Genomic DNA, 20338 nt, shown 5'->3' on the forward strand with positions numbered 1-20338 from the left:
ATCTGTTTTGTTGAGAAATAAATGATGTATGTTCTTGTGAAAGCCAGCTCAACCTATGGTCCAATAAAATGTGACTTCAGGATAAAATCAAGAACAAACCTGGTGAGTCTTTATGATCATCCAACTCAAATAGCAAACATTTAAAAAATTCATCACATCAGACGTCGTCCATGTTAGTGTGAAAGATGTACCAATCAAGCTTTTTCCTGGTCAAATACCAGTTTTAGTGATTCTTTTGACTTTTAAATCCAATTTAGTGTAAATACTTACAGACTGAAAATGAGATATATTTTTGTGTATATATAGCCAAATGATTGGTGCATCTGTCAGCTTATAAAGCATATACAAAATTAATGTAGATTTTATGTACAAAATCAGATTAATCAGACGTCACATCTCATCGTCAATATGATTAAAAAATCTTTTGTGCAGAAGAAAGTATATACTGTACAAAAGTTACAAAGCAGCATTACAGTTCATTTCATCATTTAGGATTCAGTTTATATGTCGAGGTCCTGTAGGTTTCTCCAACTGGGTCCAACTTTGACTTTGGCTTTGAGCTTCACATACAGCTTCACTGCTGACTCCATCTCCCTTTTGACTATCTGTGCAACCTGGCGAGAAAATGTCAGAAAATAAAGCATCCTTCTGCTCTCCATGTCATAACCCAAACAGTGCTCCTAATACCTGTATGAGATCCTGTTCTGTGGTTTCGTAGATGAGCTCATCATGCAGCTGGAGGACAAAATAGGCTCCCCTGAGCCGAGACGTCCCAATTCTGCGGTGACCGTGAGCTGGAGGGGGAATTACAAATTGAGGTTGATGGTGTTAAAGGTCACAGTCTAAAAGTGTAAATACGAAAAGAGAATAGGAGGAATTGTGTGAAGTTTACCCGAGTGTGTGTGTTGGTGAGACAATGGGGCCGCAGGATACGTTTTTCGTAACCGTTTCTGGATGTTGATGGTAGCCAGTTTGACGATGTCGGCTGCCGAACCCTGCACCGTCGTGTTCACCGCCTGCCGCTCTGCCTGAATGAACGGCACAGGAGTCGAGAGGCAAAGAAACAGAAGTAAGCTTTTTGTGTTATTTTACCACTAAGCCTTAATTGTCAGGTTTGCTCACATGAGCTTTGACGTGTGGATTTGTGCTGGAGATCCCAGCTAAATATCTCCGGCGGCCCATCAGCGTCTGAACATAGCCGCCCTTTAAGCACTTCTTTACAGTCTGTTTAAGAAAAGTGTTGATCCCTGAAAAACGAGACAAGATGCTGGTAAGAGGGATTTGAAAATATTTGAATTTATTTTCATTCAACCAGGAAGTCTTCTGATGTGAAAAGAGGCAGGCATTTCTCAAAAGAAACTAATTATAAGCAGAATCAGTCTTGAACATGTTGTTTAACATCTAAATATCAAACTCCTCTTATAATCAGTGACCAACAGGTTTCCACTGTCATTTTGATTATTTATCTTTGTTGGTGAGCTCTTAAGTCTCCTCATCATCACCCTAATCTTTAGCTTCCTCCACAGATTATCATCTGTCAGATTCCAGTGACTGGGTTGCTTCAAAGATGTTATTGTTCCATCCAGACTGAAGAAGACTGTTGGTCAAATTGGCCGAGGTCAGTCACTGGAATGTGCCAATACAGTCAACTTCAGGTATTTTTAAAACCAGAAGTTTTTTTTTTAAGGTCAAACAAGAAAAATACAATTTAACCTCAACATGTCTGAGTGGAGGTGAAACTTTCAGGTAAAAACACAACAAACTCATCATGCTGTGAGGCTGTTTCACTACTGAAGGTACTGGTGGTTTTTACATGTATGCAATAATGAGGACTACGACCAATCTTATTAAACTTCTCAATACAAAACTTATATGGGGCAGAGTTGAATCCTGCAACAACACAATATCAGGAAAACTTCAACGTACAGTAAATGTATCCTGTTTATTTCTGCTATGCTGCTCAGTAGTGTTGCAGATGTCTCCATACCTTTGTATCGTGCTTTGAAACTCTCGATGTAGCAGGCTGCGTCGTTCTCCTCTACTCCCATTTGCTCCCCAAGTGACTTTGCTCCCATTCCGTAGATGATGCCGTAGCAAATCTTTTAGCAAAGAAGAACGTACGATCATCAGAGGTCATAAAATAAATCATCACATCCCCAAATCTGCTGCTCTCCGTATCCCAACCTGTTTTGCCTGCTGTCTGAGGCTGTCCTGCACAGACTCTGGGTCAACATTTTTCCACTCAGCAGCAATGCAACGAAACACGTCAGCTCCTCCATTCAGCACCTTGGGAGCACACAGTGTGTCAGTAAGTCATTTGTTAAGTTTATTTATTATATTGTTTTGCTACACCGCTGACCTGCAGGAGGCGCTGATCCTTCGAGAGGTGAGCCAGCACTCTCAGTTCCAGTTGAGAGTAATCAGCTGCCAGAATCATTCCTCCTTCAGTTTTATACAGGAAAACATGGACAATTAGGTTTGAAACAAAGCCACTGAGAAAATGTCTACATATGTCAAAGGAATACAGCATGCTGATTTAAACCTGAGAAGGGAATAAATGCATGTCTCATGCTGACGGAGAAGGCCGGGCCTTGTCCTGCAGCTGCAGGAAAAGGAGCAGCAGAGTTTCTCCACTTTCTGTAAACACAGAAACAGATCAGTCATCTTCATTCCTTCCTGTCAATGTCAAATAAAACCCATTAAATCTGATTTAATCTGTTTTCTTAGGCAGCAGATGGAACTACCAGGAAGTTCTTGTTCATAATTGTGAACATAAAAAAATATGACAATGTTGTTTTAATTAATGGAGACAGACTCTTATCTAAAGAGAGAAAGTTTTACATGATTTAAAATTATGTGAAAGGTTAAAATAACAAAAACACAGGAAGAGGATTAAGGGGTAAAACAGGCACATTGTGCCTTTTCCCCCTAGATTACTATCTACAAAACAGAATAAATCCTGGATCCTTTAAGGCTTTTACCTTTAGCTCGGTGCTAACTAGCCGCCACAGAGACAGTTTCTCTCCCCACGTTGATCCTCTGTGATCAACACTTAACAGAGCGCCAGAATAATGCCATGCATATTAGCAATAATTCAGTCTTGTAAACCTCACTTATAAAAACACTGTATGCATACATATTTGCAAGAAAGGAAAAAAAACTTTCACTTTTTATTTTCTATTTTTTAGTATTTTAAATATCTTCACTGAGAGCAAAGTGAAGCTGAAGTCAATTTTCTTGCTTCATGAATAAAACCGATTCTGATTCTTAATTACTTTCATGAGCAACTGTGGCACTTGGGTCAAAAGTGGTTGTCCCAAACTGATATAGGTCTGGGCTTTGACTAGGCCATTATGCATTGATCTAAATCAATCTTTTGTAGCTCCGACTCTGCTGCATTTTAACTGATTCTCTCCCCAGATTTTCACCACAGTGCAGAGCACTTTATTCCACACTTTGCCACACATAACCTGTGGCAAAATGAAAATGAGATGTCGTGACTTTTCTTCAACAAGAGACCTTTACATAACAGCTGTATACATATACACAAGTAGGCAAAATGTGAAAAAGGATGAAAACTACTGCAAATCACTGGGAATGAAAAGCCAGGAAAACCGACCAAGAGTGCACCTACCCCAGTTTGTTGGGCATCTGGAAGCCACCCTGAGAAGGAGGGCTTTCTCCGACCTCTGTAGGCATGGAAATCTCAAAATCTTTGGGGACGTTCTGGATGTTTGGCTCAGTGAAGCTCACTCTACCTGAACATAGGAATCTGGTTAAATCTATTGGTTAGAATGAATAAAAGTTTAATAAAAATGATTCATAATAACCAGGTTAAACAGTCTGGTTTCAGTGAAGCCTTGTAAACACAGACGCTCTGTGTTGCACCTGTTGCCGTGTGTGTTTGTGTGATGGGGTATATTCTGTCCATATCCAAGGTAGGATGATACTGCTTCTCCCTCTGCAGGGGAAACACCACTTTAGTCAAGGCGTTGGTGATTCTCCGCCACTCCAGAACTACAGCTGGCAAAGGGTGCAGGGGACGAAGTTTTTCTAAAACATCCTGAAAAAGCAGTGTATATTTTAGAACTAAGACTTCTTTGCTTCAAGCAAAATCCAGTGAATTTGATTTAACGAAGTTGCCTAACATGATTCAGGCAGTCAAACAAGATATTTTATACATCTTAAGACAAACAAAATATGCAGGTTTCTAATCTATAGCCTACATACAGCTGAAACCAGACGTTTGCATGCACTGAATAAAAAGATGATTCTTTTTTCTCACTGTCTCAAGTTAAATCAGACCAAACTTCTCTTGTTTTAGATCAGTTACAATCACAAAATGAATGGACTTGAATTCCAATAAACTATTGTGAGACGTTTGTGAGCAAACTCAAAACACTTGTCCCAAATCACAGTTCAAAAGCTACTAAATACTTCAGAAACTTATATAAAACGTCTGACTTTAATAAATAGTAATAAGAAATAATATTGAGTCTGATTCAACATTGTTACAATTTGTCTCTTTAGATTAATATTTCTACATAAGACAGTTAAAACAGTAAACCCTAATTTACTTTTCAGTTTAATTTAAAAGACAAAAAGGATTACTAAACAGTTTCGTAGCTAATTGGTTTCACCTTGGTAGTGCTGAACTGCTTCCCAAGTCGTACTCTGCCGCCGCCTCTCCTGGTGTAACCCAGAGTCTTCTTATTTCTTGGTCCACTTATGTCTCCGTTTGGAGGCAGATGAAGCTCCAAAAACAACACCTATCGTGACAAGGTAAGAAAATACGTCATTAAATCCTCTGGATTTTTTCTTTTTCTTTATTGATCTATTTGCATTTTACTAAGTCAGCTGGGGAAGATGAGAAGAGTTGGACCTGTGCTATGTCGTCAACACTTGTGAGGGAGAAGGTGTGTCCAGCCAGGCTGTAAGCCTCAGCTTCCAGCGCCGACAGTTTGGCCTGCATCACATGTTTTTGTCTCTCACACTCCTCCACGCTGAAGCCAACTCCGTTCAGTTCTAACAGAGCCAGACAAACCTGGGAAGGCATCTCTATCCTCCTAAACGCATCTGACAGAGTCATATAGGATTACTGAAAACCATCACTGAACACCTCATTTTCACCACTGGCTTTATAGACGCAGCATTTCTACCCAGTGTGCCGTCTTGCTCCAGCAGACCGGAGAGATGGTTCATCACAGCATGTATGAGGACGCTCTTGGTTGCAGCCCTGACTCGAGGACAGTGGGAAAGTGCGTTCCCGAGACCATCCAGCAGGGGTAATTCTTCGGGACAATAGACAGTCACCATGTTGGGAAGAGTTCTTTCCTCACTGCCAGGATCCAGCAGCCAGCAGGCAACCTGGGATGGACAGATGCATGATTATTTACATTCCTTACAATTTCCCTCTGAGTTTGATTCCAATTTTTAAATACTAATAATAATTCCAAAAATGAAAAAAATTATAAAGTCCAGGAGAAGACTAGGACACCACAGTGGGAAAGTTATTGGTTAATAAAAAAAGGGGGACCGGAGAATGTGCTCCAATAACAGAGGGGTGACACTCTTAAGCCTCCCTAGCAAGGTCTATTCAGGAGTCCTGGAGAGGAGGGTCCGTCGGATAGTCGAACCTCAGATTCAGGAAGAGCAGAGTGGGTTTTGTCCTGGTCGTGGAACACTGGAGACAGTCCTATACCTTCAGCAGGGTCCTGGAGGATTCGTGGGAGTTCGCCCTACCAATATATTACATGTGTTTTGTGGACTTGGAGACTTGGTTCAACCATGTCCCTCGGGAAGCCCTGTGAGGGGTTCTCTGGGAGTATGGGGTACTGGGCCCTTTGATAAAGGCTGTTAGGTCCCTGTATGACCGGTATCAGAGTCTGGTCCGCATTGCTGGCAGTAAGTCGAGTAAGAGTAAGAGTTGGACTCTGCCAAGGTTGCCCTTTGTTACCGAATCTGTTCATTGCTTTTATGGATGGAATTTATAGACACAGCCAGGGTGTTGAGGAGATCTGTTTTGGTGGCCTTAGGATGGCATCTCTGCTTGTTGTAGATAATGTCGTCCTGTTAGGTTCATCAAGTTGCGATCTACAACTTTTGCTGGAGTGGTTAACAGCCGAGTGTGAGGGGGCCGAGATGAGGATCAGTTTAGTTTAGTTTCTATTCGTCAAATAAAAACAGTATCTCCATATTTCAAGAATCTAATGTTCTACTAATGTCAAATATAATAGACAGATATGGAAATTCTTGTTGTTATTGGCCTCACTAGATACTCGCACTAGCTATCCAAACAGCTAAACAATCTTGAAAGATGAAGAAAATCCTGACGGCGATGACTGGTTAATAAAGTTTACTTCAGTGATAGTTCAGTAATTTTCTTCTCCTTCCTTTTTTGTGAAACTGTAACATACAGAAATGCAATGTATTACAATCTAGGCTTTACAGAGCGATACAAATAAAATAAAGGACCAACATGACATTGACTTTCAATGAAATGAGGATGTTAGCTAGCGATTAGCAACAAAGATTAGCATATGGAAACGGACTCATTAGCACAATAATAACTGGCTATAAACATACAACCTTACACAATACCATCGTATTATGTAACATTACAAGTGTCTTAATGTTTTTACCAAGTAATACTCACAGACAATGCTTTAACAAACACCAAGAAAGAACTAGGAGGAGTGTGGAGCGGCCGTTTGATTCTGGGCAAAGCACTTCCTGTCCATATTCTTCTTCTACTATTAACTTAAACAATAACTTAAAGTGACCACAAGGTGGCGTATTTCAACTAATAATAACACTAGCAATATTATACACAATAAATATAACACTTGTCAAAATTAGTTTCAGATGCTTTCGTGCAAAATCTCTGGGGTTTGTTCCCGACAGATTTCCTCTCCTCATTTCAGTTTTCAGACACTTGCTAAATATACTATTAAAAGTTTGCAGTAGTTGTCCACTCAGAAAACCAACCCCAATCATAACATCATGAAGACCAAGAGCAAGATTGTTGTTTGGGTTTAACCAAGTATTGACACAGGCAGGCTCAATACAAATGCATGACACACTTCTGAGAGTCTCATTTGTATAAAAATGTGACATTTTTCTTTCACTTTACAATTTCTCCCTATATAGTGCATCACAACCAATCCTAATAAAAACAGTTGCTTCTAACTTTTTACTTCTCTCACCTTTGGATCCTCACAATTTCCCTCCAGGCTGATGCCACAGCTCTGTACCAGCCTCTTGTACACCTTGATGATGTTATACACGACGGCCACACGGCCCTTGAGACGGGTCAACTGTCCGCTCAGACAGACCTTCATCTGCTCCAGCCTTTCCCTTACCGGCAGAGCATCATCGAGTGGAGGAGGAGCCAGACTGGAGCTCAGACCTGATGGGGATCAGACAGCTTCAGCTATGGACACATATTTATAAAGGGGGAACTTTGCGTCAGGGTGTTTTTATCAATACCTTTTCTCTGCTCCTGCTGTAGAGAAATATAATATGCATCTCTGGCTCCCCAGCAGACAGAAAGTCCAGTCAAAGTAAGGCCTTCGGTGTCTCTTACTGGAAAACCATCAAGCTTTAGATGAGCTTCTGATGCTGTACAGGAAGAAAATGCAAAAAATAAACATTCTTAACAAAGACTATGAGAGAAGATCAAATATTTTCTTAAACTTTTTCCTCACCTCTCTTGTGTTTCCCTCCTATTTCATCCTCAGGGTGCTGCCCGCACTCTCTCTTCTCGCAAGCCAAAGCAATAGAGAACCGCTCTTTTGTTTTCCACTCTTTAATGAAAGTATCAAAAAGGCGTCTGTCGCTCGCCACGTCTATGATGGAAAAGCTCCCAGAGTTGCTGCAACAGATGGAGGCCTCCTGGGACAGCTGGAGAGAGAAACCCTCGGGGCTCAAAGAGGACTCGGTGTCAGATCGAGGTCTGGGCTGGGGGGACGGTGGAGAGGCGACACTCTCTGGAGGGAGGCAGAGGTTTTTCTGCAGTCTGCTATCAAAAAACGAAACAGCTGCTTTCAAGTGACTGTTCGCAGCGTGGGATGTGGCGCGTTTTTCTTGAAGACGGTTTGAGGGCGTCGACTGTTTGAGAGGCTGAGCGACGACAGGTGTGTGGACAGAGGAGGTGGTTAGTTTCACTCTTGGTGTGACAGGGGGCGTGGCCTGCGTTGGGGGAATAAGGTCACCGGCAGAGCCTGGTCTCTCTGTGACCTGTACCGTTTGAGAAGCGTCAGGATGTTGGGATTTTTTCCTCTTTCTGTCCAGATGTGTCGCTGGACGGGGTAACTCTGAAGCATCTGCTGTGGTTGAAGCAGCGGCACCTGGCTGGTCAGACATACTAGGCCAGCGGTCAAAGATTTCCTGTAACCCAGGGCTGCAATAAAAAGCACTTTCAAGTGAATTTTGGACAAGCAGGTGTTTGACAACTAAATTTTCCCCATTATTTTCTTTTTCTTCATTGGTTTTCTCTTCAACCTGCTGTGCAGTTTTGCCCTCATCTAAACCTTTCTCAGTAAATTGTTGATCATTTTGATTGCAAGGCTGATCATTGCCTTGTTTCTCCTCGTCAGACTCATTTTGGGATTTTAAAATCAGATCTTCATCTTCGTTTGGTCGCTGCAGCTCTTGGTTTTCTTCAGTTCTCTCTGCGTGTCTCAGTAAACTCTGCCTCTCCAGAAAGTGTTCACCCACCAAGAGCGAGTCCCCCCACTCGGACAGATTGAAGAAGGACTCGCCCCACTGGACCGCCTCCTGCTCCTCCGCCTCCTGATTGGCGAGAAACTCACTGAGTCGCCTCTGCTGGGCTGACGGAGCGGGACGTAGGCTAGGAGATTCTTTTTCACCTGCTGGTTCAAGTACCTGGTTTGGTTGCAGAGCGTCCAGGAGAAGACTGTCGTGCATGCTGTCGAACAGGAAGCTGCTGCTTCTGTTTGGACTCTCTGCTGCAGCCTTGTTATTGTTAGGGAGCCGATCATCGCGTGTGTTTTGGTCTTTGTCTTGGTCGTTTCTTCTTCCAGCTGGACTGGGAGATATCTGAAAGACACCAATGTCATAGATTTAATGATGCTCAAAATGCTTCCAGGCATTTATATCACACAGAGCCTTGCAAAAGTATTCACACCGCTTCATATTTTCCACATTGTTTCATTACTGTCCACAAACTTTAATGTATTTCTTGGGGTTAAATTATATTTTAATTGGTTTTGTAAAAACATACATTTGTAAATAATTGAATTAGATGGGGGGTATCATCTCGCATCATATTGATCACTGATTTGTGATTTGAATCAAACTCATATAATGACAGATTTTGTGATTTCAAAAAACATTACATTCTCATCCAAACAAACCAAAATGATATTGTATCATAATAGAGCTGCTGATTTAGACTTCTAGTACATAATAAAACATTTTAAAAAAGGTTTTAGTGGTGTGAATACTTCTGGAGGTCACTGGAAATTATGCCATTACTTACTTTGTGGTTTGTGTTAAGGATGAGCTCCAGTTGGCTTTCTGTCACAGAAATATTGAATCTGGGAGACACTGTCTGAAGGCCTTCAGCTTCATTTCTTCTGTCAAGTTCAGCTCCCTCTACTGAATCCTCCTCTTGTACCCTCAGCGGTTCTACTCCCTCATCTGTTTCTGCAGCTATGCCACTGAACTCATGCTGAGCTATAATTCTTTCTGTCTGAGTGTCCAAGTCAAAGCTTTTGCTGAAACTTTCTTCTTCCACACCATCCTGCCCCACTTCATCAGTCCTACTGTTTGCGTACAGCTCAGGAGATGAAAACGTATCTACCCCTCTGGCTTCGGTTCTTCTTCGTTTGGCCTCGGGAGTGAACAGGGGAGCAGAGGTAGGAGAAGATGTTGGCAAATCTGCATGCGTAGGTGTAGAACTATCATCTGACTTTTCTTGAGAGGTTACAGGCGTTCTGTTTTGGGCTTTTGAGTGTAATCTGTCAGCAGGCTGCAACTGATCCTGCAGAGCCCGATCAGTTTGTATTGACTGGAGGATTTTGCTTAATGCGATCGAGTGTTTTAGTGTCCCTGGCTGCAGAGGGGATGAAGAAAAGTCTGCTTTTGCTGTGCTTTGTTGTGGCTCTAAGCGAGAAATCAGGGGTCTGAACCTTGGGGCCGGGGTTGGAGAGGACAGGGGCTGAGCCTGAGGGGGCAGCTGAGGGAGAGGGCTGGGAATAATGTCAGCAAGCTCTTGTGTTAGGCTCCTTTCAGGAGCAGGGGTATTTAAATGGGGAAGATTTGCTTCTCCAATTTGTTTGTTTCCTTTATTCATCTCTTCCTCTTGTATTTTGTTTTTTTCCAACATTTCCCCTTTGTTTTCCTGTTTTTTCTCTGCATGTTCAGCATCATTTTGGCCTGATGTCTTTGGCTTTGCTTTTATTCTTTCATCAGATCTTTCTACTAGAACTTCACATAATTCAGATTTCATCACATCTTGCTTCACTGTTTTTCCTTCTAACACGTCTTTCCCATCAGTAATCCTTTTGTCGATTTCTGCATCTCTCCTAACCTCCTCTCCATGATTCTCACTGACTTTCCTCTTATCCCTGCGCTTTCTCGCTTGATGCTCTTTAGTCCTATCTGTTGGTGACTGGTGTGGGCTGACGTAAGAGGCAGACGAAGCATCTGAATCCCCACTGGTGTAATCGTCAGAGCTACTTTCAGAGGAGGACTGTGGAGGAAGTATTGATGGATCCCAGTGAACTCCAAGCTGAGCCAGGTCCTCTTGAAGGAGGAGCCTCGCTTCCGAGACGATCTCAGCAGCTGCTTCCTGTTCTGTCAGAGCCCGTCCACCGGTGACCCACACACAGCGCAGGTTCCGCCTCTCCGCCGCCTCCATCTCGCTCTCATCCACCGCTCGTTTAGAACTGACAAATTAAAGCTTACTATTAATGATTGTTAGATTAAACATACATTTTTTTTATTATTATTATGTGCTTAGATTTACAGTACAGACCAAAGGTTTGGACACACTTGTGTCCAAACCTTTGGTCTGTACTGTACTTTATGACTCTGGGATTAATAATGTTTTCTGAATCTTTGATTGTGCTTGTTGATGAAGCTGTAATTAATTTCAGGTATTGCGATGGATCAAGCAAAACTGGTCCGTTCTCAGAAAAGAAATTCTAATTCACAGATGGACAATGTGAACTTTGTGTATACAATGTGAACCAATTAAATCTCAACATTTTGCGTTGAGATTTAATGGGTTTCTTAACAGAATTACATTTGTTCTTCTTGGAAAAATACCAGCATTCTAAAAATTGTATAGAAAATACATAATCCAGTCTACCTCTTGAATGGGATGGCGTTCCTTAACGCTTTCTCCACGTCAGGAACTGTGGCCCGTGCTACTTCAGCTACAGTGCAGAGCCCCTGGGCGTAGAGCGCTCTGGCTCGCATTGCGTTCAGAAGGGAAATCCGAACCAGATCGACGAGCTCTCTCTGGACCCCAAAGCTCAGCCTGGTCTGGTACTGAGACAACAGCAGCTCCATGTTATGCCAGCCCAGACGCTTGCAGAACACGGTCACCATTCCTGAAAGACGACAGCGGGTCTGAGAGTTTCACACTGAGATAAATGTCAAGAATCCTGACAGCGAAATTATTCAGCTTTTCAGTGTTCAGGCAGTTTTAACATAGCAAGAAACCACAAATGGTGTACAGTCATAGTCGATACATTAGAATAGTCCAGAGTCAGATTATGAAATACCTTTTGAAAATAGTCTTTATTATGAAACAATGTTTTTTTTTTTACTGTTCTGATTATTCTAATCTTCAGTATCATAGTTTTCATTAACTGTAAGCAGAAAATCATCATAACTACCATGAATTCACACAATGAACTGGTGGGTTTGCTTCTCATCAAGGGAGTGGGTTTATTCCCAAACCTGCCCAAGAGTACTACAGTAAACAACAAATCACTCTACAATGATGATCTATACTTGTTTATGTTTTCATTATGTAAAGGGCTCTGAATTGTCTTGTTGCTGAAATGTGCTGAAATGTCGCCTTGGTTTATTAAGCACTGCAAATATTCCATCTTTGTAATGCTGGGCCTATAAGTAGGGATCTCCTCAGTCCATTAGGAAACTGCGGGCAGTTCTCATAAATCAGAAGTAAAAGCAGAAACCAACAACCTTTGAGCAACTTAAAGCAGAAATTCAACAAGATTGAAGCTGCAGTCAAAAAACCTGTCAAAGAAAACACCTCTATAAGAACATTGAACATTTAGATATACTGTTTCACGTGCACCTGATGTATCTGCAAATGAAAGTCATTAAAAGATCACACAACAACATTTAAGTCACTTCCCAGACATTTGGCTGTAGCTGCAGGTAGCACATGTGGAAAAATGTTTCTGATCCGTGTTGCTGCTCTCTTAACTAAACCCTTGTGTAGAGTTTAAAGTGATATATTTACATAGTGATCATGAGGTTTACAAAAGGCACATGACAACACTGAAGTATGTACCTGCATATGTGGAAGCAGATTGCTGGAGAGACTGCAGCTGTCCTCGATTGCAGTTGTACTTAGAAGCAACAGTTCCCAGAGGAACTTCGCTGACCAGATCCTGGAGAACAAGGGTTGTGAAAAACCTGAGAAAAGAGCTGAAAGTTAGGTTCAGTAGAATTTTTATAAGTTATGACCCATTAACCTTGCTGCAGTTTATTTTATCATAAATATTCTTATATTTACTTATCTTCTCTGCAAAATCAGCTTTTGAATAGGTGCTTTACCGCTTGTGAATGGCCATCTGTCTGAGCTGCTTTTCAGTCTTGGCAACAAGTTTGCCACTGACAGATCGTGCAAGAAAGCCTTCCTGGACACCAACCAGCTCCGCCACTCTCTTCATCGAGGAAGGCATCTGCTCCCACAGGCAGAAAAACTGATACCAATCTATTGTAGTCCACTCCGCATACAGTGGTGAAATCTGAAAATTTAGAAACGGGACTTTTATGACTTTACAAAGAACTGCTTTTTGTTGCCTTACAAGAAATATAAGTCTAAAATTTTACCACAATTAGCAGAATGTGATTTATTCGCTGCTAGGTTATTTCATGCATACCAGATACAGAATGTGCAAATCATTTTCGAGTACGAATCCCTTCATTGCCCGTTGGAGGTCTGCAAATATTCCCAAAGCCTCTGGAGGAGAGAGGGATGAAGAAAGAGTGGCAGCCCCCAGTTGGGTTGGACAATACTGCCCATCTGGAGGTGAAGAAACAGAACCATGAAAATAATTAGAAAACATAAGAAAACTCAAAACAATAAGGCTCAAGCTGTGATGATAAAATATGTGAATATATTTCATACTTTCAACTCAAATTTGAGTTTTTTTAGAGTAAATTAAAGATTACTGGAAGTTTTCTAAACATTTTGTGATAAATCTAATGAATAAATCAAAATTTAATAAGAATAGTAAACCTTGGCATTACCTTGCCCATCCTGTTGAATACTAATAAATTCATTTCCCATCAGCCATTCAACACAAGCCTCAATAGCTCCTTTGCTGGTCTGCTCATTAGATTCGGTCTTGTTGTCACTTTTCATGCTGGCAGCTAAAAGGGAGCATGAGGCGTACAACCTCACATCCTGTGGAGAGCTGGCCACACCTCCAACAATAATCTGAAAGAAGGTGGTTTCATAAAATTAAGCAAAGAAATTTAAATGTTTTGGGTTTTTTTACACATTACAAGCATATGTTTTAGTGTATGTTTTTAATTATGTAATAGATGATTACAAAGCAGAGTATCATTGTGAAGTGTTAATAAACACCACATTTTTATTACTAAAAATCTGAAAGTTAAGGTGTGTAGAAAGGCTTGAAACTGAGGTGGAGGTTCAACAACACTAAACATACAACCAGAACTATCATTTTAGATCAAAGAATATTCATTTGTGAGAGTGGTCTAGTCAAAGTCCAGACTTAAATCTAACTGAACCTACAGCAAGAGTCAAGAATGGATGTTCTGTAGCCAATTTGGCTCATCTTAAGCAATTTTGTTAAAATAATGGGACAAAATTTTCCACAGGGCAGAGCTGGTCGAGACTTATCTTTCTCACTGCTTCCCTTGCCTTTCACTTTACAAAATCCATAACTTTGTATTGATATGTTAGATCAAAATTCAAATTAAATGCACTGAACAAAAATAAGAGAAATGCAATGTAAGATAAATTAATTTCACAAGTTTGTTGTGTTATTACACAAAAGGGAGAAAATGCTTGAGTCATCCATTGTTTTCTTTATTAATATTAATCCTACCTCCAGGATCGCTCTCAGCATGCTGGTGGTTACACCCTCGCCTTCTCGTCTCACCAGGCAGCTGCTGATTGGCTGAAGAACTCCCCTAAGGAGACTAATACCCTTTTGACGCTCGTTCTGCTTACACACAAGCACACTTTCACCTAGAGGAAAAGAATAGAAACAATACTATAAAACATACTTCAAATCTCCACAGTATCAAATTACTAGGCACAGTGAACTTCTCCCTGTTGCCATACCTTTGGTGTCCACTCCTTTTCTCCCTGCTCGTCCGGCCATCTGATTGTATGTGAGCGGGTCCAGCAAGCGTCCGTTAAAAGTTGGAGTTCGAATGATGACCCTGCGAGCCGGAAGATTGACTCCAGATGAAAGGGTGGAGGTGGCAGCCAGAACTCTGATCAATCCCTGACGAAAAGCTCCCTCCAGCACATCCCGCTCATCAAATGTCAACCCTGCAGAGTGAAGCTTTCTTAATCACAAACTAGACAGGCTACATTTCAGCGTTGATGAAGGACTGAGTGTTCACCGGCGTGGTGGAAGGCCACCCCCCATGGGACAGTGCACTGCAGGATGGGATCAAGACCAGCTGGAGTTCGCCTCAGCTGAGCTATAACATCATCTAAGCCCTCTGTATCTAGACACACAGGCTGAGGCACAGCTTCTCCCTGAAGATCTGGAAGAAATAAAACACCACCCAGAAATATTGGCACTTGTCATTTAAGTAGAATACCAAACTCAAATAAAAAAATTAAAAAAAAACAGGTTAAACATCCACACTATAACTTAAACACTCCTTCGTCATCTAAGCTTGTTTTATCTAAAAAAAAAAAAAACACACAGTAACTGATAATATAGAGTGATAGTTATTGTATTTTTAAATACCTGCATGTCTGAGGTTAAAGAATGCTCTGGCGATGGTATCAGCCAGCTTTTCACACCAGTTCTTCGAGGGACAGAACAGCAGCACAGAGTGGCCTTCGTTCACAGTTTCATAACACAAGCTCACAATATGCTCGTCGTCACCCTTTAACAGAGTCATACGTACACAAGCATGTAATGGCTAGTCAAAAACAACCAAATAATGCTATTACTAAAACAATTGGGATGTATCATGACATATAGATCATTTGAATTTTGATTTGACTGGAAACTGTAAAGAAAGCCTTACTCTTAATATATCTAGTATATCTAGCATATCATCAGTTAATTTGAAATTTGGTCGTAAAATTCAATGTGAATAAAACTGTTTTTTAATATTTTTTGTAACTATAATAGTTAAAGAATTAAATGCCTGCAGAAGAGTCATATTATATGATAATTGTGATTGGTTACAAAAATGTAACGTGACTAGGTGCAAAAGTTGCTAACGTCATTCAGTAGAGGTTAGCTTTGCATCAAGGAAGAGGGTCAAAGGAACATCGCTCTGAAAAAGGCTGAATGAAAAATAACTCACAAAATTCTATTGTGTCTTCCATCCCACCCAGGTTACCTTAATATTAAGAGCAGGGGCAAACTGTCGAACCACAGAAAGGCTCTTGTCGTATATGTTGCATCCCACTTTGAGATGTTCCTGCAGGGGTACAGGCCTGTAATCTGTTTGGTATAAATCTGCACTCAACCAGCTGGCCAGCAGAGAGAGATTTGGTAAAGTGGCACTCATACCGATGATCTGTACGCCCTCTGAAAGAGACCTGTAGGACTGGTTAGCATTAAAGTTTTATAAAGAAATGCCAAAAAGATAAAGTGGGAGACACAGACCCTGATGTGTTCTGCTTCTGTGCGATGTAGCGGATTTTGGTTAAGAGCAGTTCCAGTAGGTATCCCCTTCCGGAATCTCCAACCATATGCAACTCGTCAACCACCACCATGCCTTGCAAAATAAAAATCATTCAATATGTCATTTTTATGATGCATGATGATGAATACATACAATAAAACCTGCAAAAAGAAAACTTTGTACTTTATTTCAGCATGTAACTGTTTTTATTAAATATATGAGTTCTTATGTCTTTATACACTATAAAGCAGAAAAAACTTGCTTAATTCAGCATGTGAAAGTAATCTAAGTAAGAAAGGTCAAACGCTGCAGTTTCCTTGACTTTTAACAATTCGAAATGATCTGGGACAGGTTCATTACCTAGTAGACCCATGCTATTTTCTTCAATCAGTCTGTTAATTAAAGAATTGGCTTTTTCTATGGTGCAAACAGCCACATCCAACGTGGTGAACCCTCCTGCAGCCGAAGTACTCCCCATGTAGCCCTCCACACGAATCCCAGCCTCTTCAAACACGCTCTGCAGAGTAACAGAAACCGTAACAGAGTTAGCTCTGAAAACATACTGAATATAAAAATAATATGCACAAATTTTCCCCCTCTCCATCACCTGAAGGTAGTGCATCTTTTCTTTGGCCACAGACACAAATGGCAAAATGAAAAGTGCTTTTCTTTTGGTCTCCAGCACGCGCTTCAGGATCAGCAGCTCCGAAACCAGAGTTTTGCCAGCACTAGTGGGGGCTTAAATTAAAAACACATTGTGAGATAAAATGAGAAAAGTGCCCTGTTCTGGGAGTTATACTGCAGATAAATATTGCTGCCCTCACCAGAGTACACAAGGTTCCCTCCATGCAAAACCTGTCCAACAGTGAGGCACTGAGCCTGCCATTCAAACATCTGAGTGACTCCGTGTTTCTGGTAGCGCTCCAGAACAGGCTTTGGTAAGCCCCAGCTGGATAACAGCAGCTTTTCAGCCTGCTGCTCAGGAGCACACAAGGCCACGCCTGTGGCGGAGATCAAAATTGTCACGGCATGATAGAAATTTCAAAGAGGTTTTAAGGATTTTATCTGTAAAGTGGTCCTCTTCTCTAAAAGCTCCTGATTTACAGAGTTCTCCGGTTTTTTGGTTCATTTAAATAAAGTTTCAGAGGTAATTTGGTCTGTCTGTCTGTCAACAGAATCTGCTTTAAGACTGTCTTAATTTGTCTTTTTGGTCAACGTAAAGTGCCTTGAATTCATATACTTTAAACTTTTTCACATATTGTCATAGTACAACTACAGTAAATTTAAAGTATTTATTGTGATACCAAAAGAAGTGATAAAAAAAAGTATTTGACGATTGATATTTGATCATTTTTGTCAATAGATTGGCAGTGATAGAACATCACTGTCGTCAAAGAAACTTTGCAGTTGTTAACTAGGCTACTTCATGACACAAAATTCCTTACATAGTTCAATTTTATTACTACGCAGCACATATTAACTGCAATTATTAATATTTTTAAAGATATTCATAATTACTACTGCTCTCATAGAAACAGTGGGGAGAAATTAAAATAACAAACTAACAAACTGAACAATACTTTCAGTCTTGGGCTCAACTGGAATTAAGACTGGACTTTTACTGGGCCACTCTTACACACATATATACTTTAACCGAGTATCTCAGGCTGTATGCTTATGGTTGTTATTCTTTTTTTTTAACCCCTCCAGGGGGTCTTTTGTGGGCTCTAGTCTCCCTTATATGACAGTGGGCTGACAGGAAACAGGGAAGGAGAGGGGGGAAGACATGCCGCAAATGTTGTCGGGTCCGGGAGTCGAACCCGCGACGGCCGTGTCGAGGACTGAAGGCCTCCAAATATGGGTCGCGCTAACCTCTGTGCCACCACGGCACGCCCCATGGTTGTTATTCTAACAGAAAGTGAATCCAATCCATTTTCATGCAGCCTCTAATAGGTTTTCTTATATTATTCTCCTGTATTTTTGCTCCAACTGTCTTCACATCTGATCTGGTCAGCTTCTCATTCTCTGCCTGACAAAAATATACGTAAATGAAGTGTGCAGATGTAATGTGACATAATGTGAAAAGATTTAAGTGAATACTTTTTCAAGGCACTGTGTTATAGCAAAGTGGCTCTCATTCATTTTCTGCATCTTAATGATTAATATAGCCTTGTTCAATGTAAAAATAATTTTAAAAAAAGATCAAAACAAATGAATGAGCACAAGAATTAAGTAAAACATAGACTTCAACACTGCACCTGGTGGAGGAAGTGTGTCGTTGAGCATGCTGAGCTCCAGGCCGCTGGGCACTGTGAGCACAGATGCAGACTGATTCTGTAACGACTGCTGAAGTTTGGCCCTTTGCCTGGCTGCTGCGAGGCGGGTAGGACTGAATAAAATATATTTTGTAGATACATCCAGAGATGGATTGATGTTCTCACTCGAGTTAGCTTTCTGATCACTGGGAGGAGAGTTTCGTCTTCTGAGTTTCTGCCTATATTTAAACAAAGAGAGCAGGAAATGTCAGTGAGACGTCTAAAATAAACGTAAAGCAGAATGGTATACCTCAGCTAAGACTTACTTGCTGGAGCCGTCTGCTTTTCGACTGTTACTTGTTTCTATACAAGGCAGAGTGCAGACAGAGGCAGAGAGATGATTTGAATGGTTATTCTGCTGGTCTCTCTGAGGATGGTCTACTTCACCAGAGTCCTCACTGAAAAGAAGCTTCTGAGCCAAGTCTTTGCAGTCAGCGCTCCATCCTGGTTTGTTAGAATCCCCTCTAGATCTACAGCCTCTCTGCAGAGGATCAACCCCCCCATTTGTGTAAGGAATAGTTTCCCGGTCCTTCATCATTCCAGAGTTTCTCTCCATTTTGCTGAGTGCATTCGGTGTAGTGGGTCGTGGAGGAGGAAAAGGATCTGAAATGTGTTTTTCCTTAACATCCCTTTTAACTTCACTCTTAGAAAGATCAACAGCATCCATAACCTGTAGCATTTCTTCATCAAGCGCCAAAGTGGAATCGCCCAATGGAAGAGGAACTGCTCCACCCTGACAAAAAGAAATATTATGTCTTCCTCGTCTGGTTTACCATAAACACATAAAGGAATGGGAGAAAAAATAAGGCCATGTCACTTACCATGAGGCTACATTTATTCATGCTTATAGGTCTATTTGTTTTCCCTGATGTTGTCTGCAGCAGCAGCATTTCTCCGTCCAGTGGCTCATTGTTGCCTAGGATTCTGTGTTCACAATAAGTTCATCTTAACAGACATAATCAGATATCAAACTATTGGCTGTTTTCAGGCATCAATCACAGTCAGGACTCAAGATTTCAGCGATCTGCACGTACCTCGTCTTCTTCTTGATCTGGTGCTGTCCCAGGTAACTTTTCTTTTTCAGAGAACCCGAGGTCATTCTGAAGTTTATCTAACTTCAGAATAACTGACCTGACAAGAAGCTCTGCAGCTCTTTACACTGAATTATAAACTGTAACTCATGTTGTTGAAAGAGACAACAAGTCTCGCTTGTTTTGGTTGCTAAGTATAAACGCTCCGCTAGGCAGAGCTAAACAAACATTAAATCAAAAATACCGCCGGAGTCCCACCCCTGTGCTCTACTAAAACTGTCCGACTGAATCCTGGCTGCTCTTTGCAAAGTTTCCGTATACAGTCCTGCTTTTTATGGATATTAACAATAACGCATATGTGTTAATATAATAAATACGGATAATATAGGTACCAAGTGTTACAAACTCAACCGCAGTATTAAAAGAAATTAATACTTTACAATTGATATGTTATATTTTATTATATTAAATTGTATCATATCATATCATATCATGCTAATGAAGGGTAGGACCAAAGAGCAGAGAGAGAAGGAGGACGTTTTAATCATCCACTATCTCTAAGCCTGGCTTTCTAAACTTAAAGGCAATCAGAGCAGCAAAAGCAAATGAGGTGGATTAGCAGTACTTGCTAATAACTGATGGTGTTACCTAGGACATGTTACTGTGGAATACCATCTCTGCTGACAGAATATTGAGCTGTTAGCATATCGTGATTATCATGAGACTGTAATACACCAACAGTCTTATGTCATATCTTCTGATTTGTTGCAAGACCGACTGCTACAGGAGATCCTTCCCGCCCACAGTCATGATTGCTATGGACGACTCATTGAATGCACTACATTTAATTTCAATCTGTAAGAAATGTGTAGAATTTTTGGGATTTAAAAATGTCATTTTTCGCAA

At 41.0% G+C, this 20338-nt stretch overlaps 1 protein-coding gene across 3 annotated transcripts; it reads right to left on the reverse strand.

The window, feature by feature from the left end:
* Nucleotides 1–82: 82 nt before the first annotated feature.
* On the reverse strand, nucleotides 83–19689 carry polq (polymerase (DNA directed), theta). Of its 3 annotated transcripts, XM_028016746.1 has the most exons (35): nucleotides 19436–19689; nucleotides 19223–19325; nucleotides 18668–19134; nucleotides 18345–18580; nucleotides 16911–17087; nucleotides 16694–16824; nucleotides 16447–16603; nucleotides 16068–16179; nucleotides 15799–16000; nucleotides 15192–15333; nucleotides 14836–14982; nucleotides 14549–14761; nucleotides 14310–14452; nucleotides 13483–13672; nucleotides 13113–13255; nucleotides 12784–12977; nucleotides 12518–12642; nucleotides 11339–11582; nucleotides 9503–10913; nucleotides 7707–9060; nucleotides 7489–7620; nucleotides 7206–7408; nucleotides 5160–5367; nucleotides 4883–5076; nucleotides 4641–4769; nucleotides 3889–4063; nucleotides 3635–3758; nucleotides 2543–2637; nucleotides 2360–2442; nucleotides 2185–2286; nucleotides 1988–2099; nucleotides 1123–1247; nucleotides 893–1028; nucleotides 688–794; nucleotides 83–614 (listed from the first exon to the last, which is right to left on the reverse strand). In XM_028016746.1, exons 1-35 carry the CDS (start codon nucleotides 19498–19500, stop codon nucleotides 501–503), a joined length of 7995 nt encoding a protein of 2664 aa, XP_027872547.1. In that variant the 5' UTR covers nucleotides 19501–19689; the 3' UTR covers nucleotides 83–500. The 3 variants fall into 3 exon arrangements, 2 of the variants coding, with proteins under 2 accessions (XP_027872547.1, XP_027872548.1); XR_003595435.1 differs by lacking the exons at nucleotides 83–614; nucleotides 688–794; nucleotides 893–1028; ... (2 more) ...; nucleotides 2185–2286; nucleotides 2360–2442 and having other exon boundaries at nucleotides 2618–2637; nucleotides 3635–3772; XM_028016747.1 differs by lacking the exons at nucleotides 83–614; nucleotides 688–794; nucleotides 893–1028; ... (3 more) ...; nucleotides 2360–2442; nucleotides 2543–2637 and having other exon boundaries at nucleotides 3683–3754.
* Between the last annotated feature and the right edge of the window lie 649 nt (nucleotides 19690–20338).

This window comes from Xiphophorus couchianus, chromosome 5 (assembly GCF_001444195.1).
Source record: "Xiphophorus couchianus chromosome 5, X_couchianus-1.0, whole genome shotgun sequence".
Taxonomy (NCBI): domain Eukaryota; kingdom Metazoa; phylum Chordata; class Actinopteri; order Cyprinodontiformes; family Poeciliidae; genus Xiphophorus; species Xiphophorus couchianus.

What these genes read in the sequence shown, in the direction of transcription:
- polq (XM_028016746.1), bottom strand. Translation starts at nt 19,500, where the DNA reads ATGACCTCGGGTTCTCTGAAAAAGAAAAGTTACCTGGGACAGCACCAG. An exon ending in CTTTAACCTCAGACATGCAG is followed by an intron (nt 14,983 to 15,191) that starts GTATTTAAAAAT and finishes TATTTCTTCCAG; the next exon opens with ATCTTCAGGGAGAAGCTGTG. An exon ending in GAAATTGTGAGGATCCAAAG is followed by an intron (nt 5,368 to 7,205) that starts GTGAGAGAAGTA and finishes TGTCCATCCCAG; the next exon opens with GTTGCCTGCTGGCTGCTGGA.